Source organism: Narcine bancroftii, chromosome 6 (genome assembly GCF_036971445.1).
Source record: "Narcine bancroftii isolate sNarBan1 chromosome 6, sNarBan1.hap1, whole genome shotgun sequence".
Lineage (NCBI taxonomy): Eukaryota > Metazoa > Chordata > Chondrichthyes > Torpediniformes > Narcinidae > Narcine > Narcine bancroftii.
The window spans coordinates 190,732,504-190,745,790 of NC_091474.1; the positions used below are offsets into that span (position 1 = coordinate 190,732,504).

A 13,287-nucleotide genomic window follows, 5' to 3' on the forward strand; every position below is an offset into this window, starting at 1 on the left:
TAAATTTATCTTTGCTTCAATTAAATCATTAACTCGCACTGATTTCAAATTGCAACATAAAAATATGCACACTATAAATACAAGAAAATAGGCAATTGGATAATAACTAAGGTTCCTTTGGCAGATTTGCATTTGCAAGAAAAAAATAGTATGCATTAGCCAGTAACAGCTGAATGATTGCTTGAGATTAGCTGGAAGGTTAATATTCAAAATCAACACATGTCCTGCTTCAAATGGGAAGCTGAGTAATTATTGAAAATATGAATATCTTGAAAATGTTATATTATCATAGCAAACAAAGATTCACCTTAAATTTGGATATAACTAATTTAAATACATCTACTCATTATTCCATTATTGGAGCCAACCTAGAAATTTGACTACGCTTTGGTAACCAAAGCTCCAGTATGCCAGCAGAATGTGAATCCTGAATGTAAACTAGAAATAGTTTATTCACCAAAAAAAGTAAACTGCTGGAAGTACTCAGTGTGTTCAGCAGCATCTCTAAGAAGGAACTGAAGACATTTTGGTTTGAGAGCTTCCATCAGTCTGGAAACATTGAACCTACCCTCCCCCCAAACCCAACCCTGTTATCATTGCAGAGGCTGTTTGACCTGCTGAAATATTGCAGCAGTTTTTTTTGGTCCATATTCCAGCATCTGCAATGTCTTCTGTCTCTAGATGCAATTAACAAATTGATAAAAAATCTATCAGGCAGTGCCATATATGAAGGAGAAAGGGCACTTACCTGTAGTAGCAAAGAGTCTGTCTTCTGTTTGAGGCCCTCTCTGGAGAATAGGTTGACGAGGTAGCTGGTTGCAGTCAATTAAACCAGGACTTCTTGATTAAAGTACTCTTGCTCTCAATTAGTTGAGCAGTGCTATGTTAGAAGTAGTTGCACAAACTTCTACAGTGCATCATTGATGACTTACCTTTTGATCTTCACAGGCTGCCAGATCAATGGAAATGAACCCAAGGCTCAATTTTAGGAGTGCATTTGGCCTCCTCATCTGGATGTGGAATCTGCTAAAGAAAGCTACTTATTGTTGCATAAATTACACAGTGAAGAATAGGAATCCTCTTGTTAGTAAATTTATGGTGAAAAGTTTTGTGGGCATTCAGTATCCAGGTGGAGACTGTCAGATTCCAAGTTTTAAATAACACAAACGTAAGCAATGGTTAAAAAAAGTTTTGCTGTCTGTCCAAATGAATATACCCAAACAAAATGAAGTATGTCCAACTGCTCTCTTCAGTAGAAGGCACAGAAGCCTGAAGTCCAACACCTCTGGGTGCAAGAACAAATTTTATCCAACAGCTATCAAGATCTTGCACCTCCCTGTAATGCTCTAAACCTAACCATAAACTACACTGGGACTACCAAAAGATCTGCATGCAGTATTGAGATGTCACTTCCCTTTTCCTGCACTAACTGCAACTGTGTATATTTATCAATCTATCCTTTTATATTATTTTTTTTTTCTGACTTTGCATGCTATGGTAATTTAATGTATATTATCGTAGTTGGGTGCCACAAGAATTTTGGTGCATCTGTACATTGTAGTTGTGTGTACAATAAACTCACTAAATGTTGATGTACCAAAATTTCTTTGGAATTCAAGAAACCAATATGCAAATTATTAGATGCACTGAAGTAATATGAAATAGATACATGTAATTTGGCAAAATCATAAATATGGCAACAGTGCTTTCAAATGGAGAATACAGCTGAATTATGTAGTTTGAAATTATGTTTAACACTGCAAGCTCTGCAAAAGGCACAGCAAATGTATATTTATTTGGAATTCTTTCAACCTATTCATGCAAACCTGGTTATTTTGCTGTTAAGTGATTATTTTCATTTGGAAGACTTTCACAATACTTCACAAAAATTTGCATAAAGCAGGGCATTGTGAATTAGTTATATGACAAAGGATATTATTCCTGTTCTCTTTTATGTCAGATAACAAATTTGTTTCGAGACAAAAAAAAATTGAAGCATTATTTTAGACCCTTCTTAAAATATTTAAAACTGAACTTGGAACTTAGCTAAAATAAGTTTATCCTTAATTAAATCTAAGGCACCACATTAGATTGAAGGAAATGAAAATTTTCTAAACTTTTATTTTCCTTTGTATTCTTCAGAGGACTCATCTTTTATATTCAGTAACAGCAAATGTCTTAAAATAGAGCCCTCATCCCTAAATAAATACACAGCCCATGTTTTATACAAAGCTCTTTTCTAAAGTTTTTACCCCCACCTTGTCCACCTGTATTCCTTCTCCATCGTATACTAATATAATTTTTTTTCAGTTACACTATCTCATGCATAGTTCTACAAATGCCAAGAGCTCACAAGTAACCTGCATACATCACCATTGTTCATCCTGGACTTCTGCTGCGAGCTAGCAATCCAAATGTGGGAGAACAATCCCATTCTGACTCAATGTCCGCACATCTTTCTGGCATAGACTGTAAGAGTGAGATTTCTCTCCCTTGCCAATCATAGTATCCCCAGTGCAACCCTGTTAGGGAACTTAAGATCACAGTTACTGGTCAGCAATGGTACTATGCCATTCTGGAGAATTTATAAATGATTGGAGTGTTTTTCAAGTTAAAAAAAAGACAACAATACGTTGGCAGAAAGAAATAACCAGGTTGGAAGGATATACAAGGAGAAAAATCATAACTTCTCAGGACCCTGGGAAAGGACCCTATTCAATATTTAAAAAGTGCAAAACTTAACACACAGTTGGTTGTTGTTTTAAATTCTCACAGATGGTTACAAAAATAGTCCACTAAGCAGTCTCCACTAATTTTGTTGAAGTATTTCAACTTTCTATTGACAGTCAGTAATGTTCAGTTGACCAATGAACATTATAATTTAACCCAACCCACTGTGGGGGAAAAAAAAACTTTGACCTACAAAATACCATTCAAAATAAGCCACTCTCAAATAAATGCGTACAGGCAGTTCACGGGTTTTGAACATCCAACTTATGGACAATTCGTACTTATGAACGGACTAGACGCAGCTTCCGGTGCGTCGGCTCGAGTAAATGAGAACAGCATCTGCCATTTTAAGGCAGATCAAGTTACCGTTAACACTATTTTGAGTGTGCCTACTTCAAGAAATCGAATCCAGTAGTTTTATATGCATAGTATACGGAGACAAACATTTGACAGTTATAACTGATGCTAAATAAGAACCATATGTACCTGTTCCAACTTATCTACAAATTTGACTTAAAGACAGACTTAGGAATGGATTTTGTTCATAACCTGGGGACTGCCTGTATACAGTTACTGTTTTACAGAATCAGTTGAAGTTTTTCCATATAAAATCTACAAACACTAATTTTTTGCAATGATGAAAATCAAGCGAAATATGGAAAGGGAGAAGCACAGAATTTTTTTTTGTTACCGCATATTGGAATAAACCAAACAAGAAAACTAATCCTAATATTTTGATGCATATATGCTTGTGCAGTACTCATGGCTTAACAGAATGGCTTAAAGTTTTATTCAACTGTTGAACAAGACAGCTGATTATAACTCAATGACTATCCTTTTACTGGAGTGAATACATTTAAACAAAAAGACAAGCTTTCTTTTGAACCAAACAAGTAAAACAAACTGCTCAATGAGTTCTTATCTGATTGTTTTAATCTAGCTTATATACATCCTTCAAAAAGGATACCATCTCTAACAAAAATACTTGCTTTGAAATTGTGGTTGTAACTTTCAGAATTTTAATCTCCCTTAACAGTGAGCAAGTGTCTGGTTGAGCACAAATCGCAAGGTTCTGGTCAGGCTACCAAAACAACCAACATTTCACTTATGTTGCATTAACAAATCCTTTGTAGATTCTCTGCCAATTGTAATTTAGAGAATGTAAACAATTACAGTACTGTTAACTCCATCTGGCCTGGCTGTAAGCCCATCCAATGCTCCATGCTAAGAAAAAAATAAAGTGCAATTTGTACAACTTGTTGTCTTCTATTAAGGTTCATTCTGTTACATGGACATAGTTTCAAACTTAAATTTTATTTTGTGGTAGCTAATTATAAAATAAAAGGAAACTTTAGAAAGGCTGATTGAGAGCAAATTTGTAATCTTCTCTTGGACAAATCTACACATACATTTTAGAGTCTTACTTAGGACAGTATAAAATGAAAACATACAAGAATAGGTCTGTGATCCAATACTCCCAGAAAACACAGGAAATGAATGATTGTGGGTTGAGTGCATTGTAGTACTGTTCCCTGCATACTGGATCACCCCATATGTTTCATCAATGACTTTATTATTTCAGATTCAGCTTTCTAATATAAGTGGTATGTTAAACATAATATTCTATCTATATATCTATATTGATATATAGATATATATATCTATATATATCTCTATATATCTATATATATTTAAACTTAAAGCTGTACGACACATACCATCCATATCAGAGAACAACAGAGAGTACTGTAGTGGCATCAGCTTTGAAAAAAACTATCAAGGTATTGTTTTTCCAGCTTATAAAAACTTCTGTAATTTAAAAAAGGTAGTTTTCCTTCTGTCGGACAAACTGGTTGTGCAATACGAGTTTAGAATAGCTACACTCAATGCACTTGATTTGATTTACATTACAAATACCTCAGAGATTAATACTACTGGATGCTTTCAGAACTTTCAAAAATATCCAGCCAGAGGACCCTTTTTTTAATTAGCATAGAGCTCTGGACAGCTACAGTTACTGTAGATCTGTCCCAATTAAAGGATATTATAGTTAACGTATGGCGACCAGAGGAAAATGCTGCTAGCCTCCAAGGCACATTAGCATCCAGCATTATCAGCAATCAAGTCCATAACAGGCAAGAATTATGTCGGGCCCAACCATCAGTTTGTTTTGGTTTAGATATACCCTTCCCTTCTTGTAACATGTTAACTGAATTGCAATTTCTTACAAATAATTTATTGCCACAATTTTATCTAAAACATCTCTCAAATCTAATTGGTGATTGAACTAAAATATGCATGGAATGAAATTAAATACTATCCTATTTAAAAAAAAAATCAACTAAAGACAATGTTTTTCTGATGTACAAGGCTGCAATGGAGATGCACAGAAATCCACTTCCAGAACACAACAGAGAGGCCCGAACACTGAATGAAGTTATTCAGAGCAGGTCATCTCCCAATAAAAATCAGTCTTTGTGTAACTAAGCAATAGTCTCGTGCACGTAGCATTGATACAAGGGCCCACACATTCCATTGCCTCAGGATGTGCCCTGCCGCTTCTGCTGCTGGGCTCTTATGTATTCTAGCCGCTTCTTACATTCTTGATAGTATGTAGATAAGCTTTTGTTTTCTTCCAAAAGTTTCTTATGTTCTTGAACCAGTCGGGAGGTATTCTGTTGATCTTTTTCATCCTGGTCCAGTTCTGCTATTAATTCTTGCCTGTAATTTGCATCAATTTTTAAAACATTACCTAACTCCACACATGATAACACCGGACTACAAAATATGCTCTGAATTAGAGAGAGAGGATGCAGATGAAATTTACTGGGATGATATCAGGGAGAATATTCCAAAGTTTAGGATCTCAGCAACAGGAAATAAATTATTTAGAGGCATGAAAGAGGTCTGTCTGGTGCAACACAAATATACTAGTCTGAAAGGAAGGCAAAGCTGTGAAGGTATTTCTCAAATAAAGACAAGAATATCAAAATTGAGGATTTGTTCAACCAGGTAAGAACAAACAGAACTTTGTTTGGAAATAGGATAGGAAATCAAGATGATTTCAACTTCATTCTTAGCTCATCATTCTCTCACCTGAAATTTCATTGTACTCTCTTCATTTATTGAGTCCAGAGAGATTCTGCATGTCTTTCAGACTCCTGAGACTATGCTGAATCCTTTGAGATGTATAGGTTCCCTCAAGAGGAAAATAAGGAAGGCAAAAAAGGTGTGCAAGGCATATCAGGCAGATAAGGTTAAAGAGAATCCAAAGAGATTCCATAAGAATATTAAAGGTAACAGTAACTAGAATAGAGAATATGGGTCTTAAAGATCAACGTCATCTACGTGTGGAGCCACAGGAAAGAAATGGCTGAGTTCCTAAACAAGTATTTCTCATCTGTATTTACTGTGGAGAAAGACGTGGAGACTAGGAACCATGGGAAAGTAAACAGCGATGTCTTGAAGAGAATCCGGATTACAGAAGAGTAGGTGCAGGAGATAAATTAATTGGGGCTTAATGAAGTATATCCTCAGAAAATCTGGGTATCTAGGGAAAAGAAATGACAGGAGACCAGAGATATTTGAATCATTATTAGACACAAGTGAGGTGCCTGAAGAATTGAGGTTTGCTCATATTGTGCCTCTCTTTACAATAGGCTGCAAGTATAATCCAGGGAACCACAGACTGATGAGTTTGACAGTCATGGGCATGTTACTGGTGGGGATCCACATGTATTGGAAAGCTTAGGATTTATTAAGGATAGGCAGCATGTTTTTTTAAGAATTGACGAAGAATGTTGATGAGCACTAGACATAGTTTACATGGACTTGAGCGAGGCCTTGACAGGGTCCTGCATGATATGCTGGTCCAGAAGATCAGATCCAGAGTGACCTGACTAACTGGATACAAGATTAATGGTAAGAGATTGAGTGTGTTGGTAGACAGTTGTTCCTTGCATCGGAGGTCTGTTACCAGGGATGTGCCGCAGGGATTGGTGCTGGGTTCACTGTTGCTTTTCATCGATGATAAAAACTTGGATGACAATGAAATTAGCATAATTAATGTTTGCAAATTACATCCCAATTCGTGGTATTGTTGACAGTGAAGAAGGTTAAATCAGACTATGTCAGGAAAATGGGTCAATGAATGATATTTAATTTGGACCAGTGCAAGGCATTGCACTTTGGCAGTTTAAACCAGGGCAGGAATTACACGGTGAATGGTCGGGCCCTGGACAGCATTACAGAACAGAGAGACTTAGGGAATCAGGTAGTTAATTCTATGAAAGTGGCAACAGGATGGTGAAGAAGGCATTTGGCTCGCTCACCTTCATCCATTAGGGCATTGAGTCCAGGAGCAGGGAGGTTATGACATTTGTGAGACTGCACATTTGGAGTATTATGCACAGTTTTGGTCACCCAGTTATAAGAAAGATACAATTCAGCTCAAAGGATGAATAAAAGATTCAAGAGAATATTACTGGAACTGGCGGGCTTGAATTTAAATAATTAGCTTTTCAAAATTCCTTCCAAAATGGAAAACCTCACACTTTCCCTCACTATAATCCTTTAACATTTTATCGCAATACTCAACCCATTTATATTGCACGGTGACACTGCTATTCCTTGGTCATGGCCAATATTCCTGGATTAATACAACTGTTACAACACCATTACCACAATAATGGGTTTCTTTCATAATTGCTATTTTTGTCCTTCGTGAGAATTTGTGTTAGAGGGTTGCTCTTGAAGTAACTTTGAAGAACTCTGGAAAAGAGGCAAGCCCCTGGATTTGGAAATGATTGAAATATTCAATCTCTCCCTTGCTCTTATGGCTTGTCTGCCACTTACTTCTCAAGACACAAGGATTAGCCTTGATGACAACATCCCAAGCACAAAAGAAAAACTGACAGACACATGTACCAAGTGATTTTCTTGTTGTTACTTCTTTCTCTTAGAAATACTCTGAAATAATACAGCATTATCAGATACTCTAACAACAGCAAAATCTGCAGGTTTGACATGTTAATTTAAACTCCTTGTACAACAAGGAAAATACAAGTAACTTTCACTTACTTTCTCTGTAGTAACAATGCTATTTCAGTTTGAACTTTCAGGTATTCCTGAGCCATTTTGCAATGCTGCTCAAATACAGACATGGATTCTTTGGAGTTTGGACATGGAGCTAGTGGCTGTAGAAAAATGTAAATGTCACAAATGAAAACTGTACTAAATCATGTTTAATAATCAAATTAAAATTGATTAAAGAATTTAATCAAAAACATATTTTGAAAACTAAATACTGTAGGGTTTATCCAGATTATCAGGAAATAATAGATTTTCAGGCTTATATTCAAAGAACATTGTGGAAGAACAGATAAGAACAAGGCAATATTTACTAAATTATTAACTGCATCAATACACAGGCAGAGATGTGGAAAAGGCACCCGCCAATTTTGTGGAAGTGGAAGGATAATTTCACATACCTTTGAACCTAATCAATCAATAAACAAAACTATATTCCTGCTCTCAGTATCAGAAACTTCCATGGAAGCAAACACATGAAACTTAAATATTAACTTGAATTCTTTCTCTACAGATAATGCTTGACCAGCTGAGCACTTCTAGCATTTTCTGTCCTTATTGCCAAGATAACAGCTGAAACAAGTGCTTGACAAATTCCCCTTGTCTGCAGTCACCAACATTTCAAAGTGGACACAGGCCATTTAGAGAATATAAAGCCTTATCTTTGTTATAAGAACATGTATCCAACTGCATATTCACTGCATGAACTAGTACATATTATTTCCTTGAGAGAAGCATTCTATACATAAGTACCAGCCATTCAAATAAACTTCGCAATGATTATTTTAAATACTGAGAAATACTCAATGAAAACAGTGGCATTCTTACCTGTAACTGGTGATCCAGTGTTAGATATGCCATTGGAATAGAGTTATCAGAACCATTTGTATCTGGAAAGTAATTGTTAGAGCATTAACTCAAATTATTAGGTTACATATATTTTGTTATGTTTATTTATGGGAACTGACTTCAAATCTTGTCAAAGTCCAGCTGTCTGAAGGCAGCTGCTTGCTTAGTCTGGTAAAGAACATCATTTATAAAGCAAGTTCAACAGACCAGCTGTTTGTTCAAGTGGATTTCTGCTATCTATAGATTCAGTAAGTGAGGACAGATTTTTCTCATATGTTTTCTTCATTACTTAAGCTTTACCTTGGAACTTCACATTTCAGAAGAGATGCACACATGATGGAGTTACAGTCATTATAATTCACGACTTTTGCATGCAAGTGGTAGGTGGATTTTTACCAAGATAGGACATGATCTTGCTTTCAGATGGCAACTCAGCAGCAGTGGTACCAGCAGGGCAGGGAATGGGAATACAATTGAAGGTGATCAATTGATCACCATATACTGACTCATCTTAGATCAACATTGGTAACATTGTTTCCTGTCCCAGCCAAAGAGTTCATAATGTTGTGAGCTTTAAAAAATAAGATGACACTTAAGGTATGAAAAAAATAGCTGTTAATAATAATTTCTTAAATTATTTCATGAATTCTGCATCAGATTGTGGCTGTTATGAACAAAACTGCCTCAATTCAATGCCATTTTTTGGATCCAATTAACTACACCCACTACAGCATGCAAGCTGAAGTTATGTTGCTATACAATTAAGAAATTATTTGAGTTGATTTGCTATCATTTTGGTTGTGTAATTCACTATTCTATTAATTTTCTTAAATATTTTCCAAAGTCAACTAAGATCACAAGAGGACAAATTATATCGTCAATATCTGAACTACAGTAGACTGCATATAATGGAATCTAAAGCTAAACACAATCTGCTGGGGGAACTCAACAGGTTGAGCAACATCAGTGGAAGAAAAATAATGGTTCATGTTTTAGTTACAGCTCTTCATCACGATTCAACCTTGATGAGGGATTCCAGCCTAAAACAGCAACCGTTCCAGTGTCACTCAACTTGCTGAGTACCTCCAGCAGATTGTGTTTAGTCTCTGAATTGCAGTATCTTGCATTTAGCTTTTTATTCACTTTTCAGGGATCTGGAAATTGCTTGAAATATCAGCATTTACTTATTCCCCAACCCTCAATGCCCAAGAACTGAGTGGTTTGCTAGCCCATTTGTGAATCTGGAGTTACATATAGACCAGCCAGGATGCAGCTTGCAGATTCTCCTCCATGAAGGACCACAGTGAGCAACCTAGAACAACCTGGAAATTTTTGGCCATCATTATTTTGATAAATGATTGAGCCCAGCTCTAAGATCAAAGCCTACTCCTCCTGTTAGTTAACCATATATATCATTACTTATATTTTAGTTTTTTTTCCCCCCAAATGCCAGATTATTAACCAAATTTTAATTTCACAACTTTTCTGGTGAGATTTCACCTTTGATTTCTGGATAATTAGTCCTAATTTATCTGTTGCACCAAAGTATGTGCAGGGAAGGCAGCCTAATTAAACAAAAAGGCAATGTGGCACATAACTATTCAACTGCATACCTATAGCACATCACAAACTCCTTTTTTCTTTAATAATTTATAAATGATTGTGAAATTGAAATGGATAGATGATTTAAAATCAACAATACAGCAGCCTCAATCACAATATATTATCTGGTGTTTTCTGTTGACCGATGTTTCCAGTATACAAACAACAGTTTATTCTGCTCAGGCCCAAAACCTTGGCTACCCTTTACTTTTGATAATGCTGCATGACCTCCTGAATTTCTCCAGCAAATTTGGGTATTGTATACAACCCAAGTGTCTGCAGACTTTCTTGTTCAACTCCAGCAGCTTAATTCCATTAGTTCTTGACAGAGTTAACTTAATCAAGTGCACAATAAAATCCTTGTGGAGTATCTCACAACAGGCTAGTAGCTTAATTGCAAACATCAATAGTGTTTAAATTATATTACCAAATGTAAAGTACCAAGGATTTGAAGTTTTGATTGTTTCACCATTGTCAGAAATGTATCCAAAGAAATGTACAGGTCATTTTGGCCCTTGAGCCTATGCCACCCAATTCACCTACACCCATCCCCACCCGTTCCATCTTGCAGTGACATTCAGGGATGATCTTTTATCTCAGCATCACTTCCCTGCATAAATCCCACACCTTTAATTTCTTTAACACTCCAATCTATCCCAACCCCAACCAACCAATTTTCCCCTGCAACCGTGTCTGCCTGTCCCGCATCGGACTTGTCAGCCACAAACGAGCCTGCAGCTGACGTGGACATAAATCTTCATCCGTGAAGCAAAGCCAAAGGAATCTATCCTGTGTATATTCAGTGGCTGAGTCTCTATAGCCCTCTTCATTAATGAACTCCAAAGTTTCATTACCCTCTGCATGAAGAAATTTGACCTCAACTCAGTCTTGAACATTAGTTTACATGGTGGGTCTCTGCCAATTACACACATTCCATTGTATTTACCACACTGCACCAGATTTTCAAGCACAGGTACATTAACCCATTGTTAATGACTGAAGCTGCATTGATAGAGGTCACTCCAAAACCCATGTCTTTTGCATATTGATCCTACACTTAATTCACCTTAAAAGAGTAAAAATTCAGTCAATTGATCCACTATTTGTATACTCGGCTCATGACCAATTGAAACCACTTACTGGTCTGATTACTTTCAGCTGGTGCAATTATTTGAACTCAATTTAAATTCAAATTAGTTTATGGCCCTTGACCTGTCAATAATTGCATGAATATCATTAATGAAGGCAACAACAATCAACATTTATCTCGTATTGTCAATGTAATAAGCTATCCCAAGGCACTTCACTGATTTGATATATAAAATCTTGACTATAGAGATGGATTTCATGGGAACCTACAGAATAGAAAGACAAGAGAGGTTGAAGAAATTCACAGTTTAGATGCAAAACAACTAAAAACTGGATGGTGAAGGGTGCAGCCATGAAAATTGGTGAAATTCAAATGTGTAGTATGAGGAGAGCAGAGAGCTTGAAAAGTTGGTGGGGAAGAAGGAGTTGCAGAGAAAAGATAGAGTATTGATTTTGATGACAGAGGACTTCACACTTTTGGCTCTCAGAAAATTTGGGGTGATGTCCTTTGTTGCAGCAAAAATGAATTACAAAAGATTTTTCTATTTTTGTGTCAGAACTCTGCAATGGATAATTTCCTCCACTTCAGCTGTAAAACCAATACAGCCTGTCCTCTGAAAGTTCCACTTTACAACTCATTCAGATGCTATTTTGAACTGCCACATGATGGAAAGTCCTGACGTAGAGTTCAGGACAAGCAAACAGGAATGCCTTCACCACCTGATGAGCAAATCTCCCAAAAGTTTTATTCTCTTCTACAGCATGCTGAGTAAAAATTTGGATGATATTTAGCAGTTTTTGCATCATTTTAATTAGTGTCAGACACCAAGCGATAAGAGAATATTTAGCTTTCCGAAAATCAGTGATCAAATGCAAAATACAAAAGAACTGGAGAAACTCAGCAGGTCATGCAACATCCATAGGAAATAAAAGGTGACCAATGTTTTGGCTCTGATCAGGTTATGCAGCATCCATAGAAAGTAAAAGATAACCACATTTTGCATCTGAGCCCTTTGTTTAACATGGCCTTGCTTATCCTTCAATAATCAAATGGTATTTTACAAAGATCTAGTTGTTTCATACCAGCTTTCTGCACTTGAATTTCCATCACTAATATGTTAATGTGAAATAAGCAAGTTCAATGGATTTATCCTTGCAATACACCTGAGATAACTCTGAAAGTATGGGAAAGGAAGCCATTTCTCTACCATGATGAGAAAATAAAAATATACTTAGGTTAGAATGATCCCACCCAGCTGAAGGAAGATGTTCTTTCAAAAGGCCTCAACTGGACAGTGGAGGATGAGAAAGAATAGTTTTAACATTCAGAGTCACTTGGGATACTATTTTGAACTTCTTCTAGAGGTGTTTTAAGGCAACAACTTGTTTGTTGAACATGAATTTGGGAGTCAACAAAAAAAAGGTTGGAGACTATAGTGAAAATAGTGCTGGGTATAAAGGGAGAAAGAACGGGAATTTAGATACAAGATCAAGTGTGGTTAAGGAAAATCCATTTTTGGCTTCATGGGATAATGGGAGGGAAACAATCAAAAGATGTTTTTCCTCATCAAGGGTTTTAGCCTGAAACGTTGACCATCTATTGGCCCATTGAGCTCCTCCAGCATTTTGTGTGTTGAAAAGATATTCTCCTTTTTTTTGACAAATTCAGAATTAACATCTTGCACTTGTTGGAAATGTGTGGGGGAAAAAGGAGTGTAAAAGATGAAGAAATAGTTTTTAATAGCATAGTGATGCCAGAAGCTGGCTTTATTTTGCAGATCACGGAAAGCATCTCTCATTAGTGAAAACATCTCATCATCTCCTCTGTCATGCTCCCTGAAGGCCTCATGTTTGAATAAATAATTATTAAAATTAAAATTTAATTTAGACATACAGCATGGTAACACATACCTAAGCAAAGATCTGGCC

General features: G+C 36.3%; 1 protein-coding gene across 14 annotated transcripts in view; it reads right to left on the reverse strand.

Moving 5' to 3' along the window:
* Positions 1-3,645: 3,645 nt before the first annotated feature.
* map3k7 (mitogen-activated protein kinase kinase kinase 7) overlaps positions 3,646-13,287 on the reverse strand; it is a 116,907-nt gene continuing 107,265 nt past the window's right edge. For all 14 annotated transcript variants that reach the window (XM_069887083.1, XM_069887090.1, XM_069887080.1 and 11 more), the window contains 3 exons: positions 8,647-8,708; positions 7,810-7,925; positions 3,646-5,451 (listed from right to left, as the gene is read on the reverse strand). In XM_069887083.1, coding sequence (XP_069743184.1) covers positions 5,271-5,451; positions 7,810-7,925; positions 8,647-8,708 — 359 coding nt within the window. In that variant the 3' untranslated portion in view covers positions 3,646-5,270. The remainder of the gene's footprint in view (positions 5,452-7,809; positions 7,926-8,646; positions 8,709-13,287) is intronic.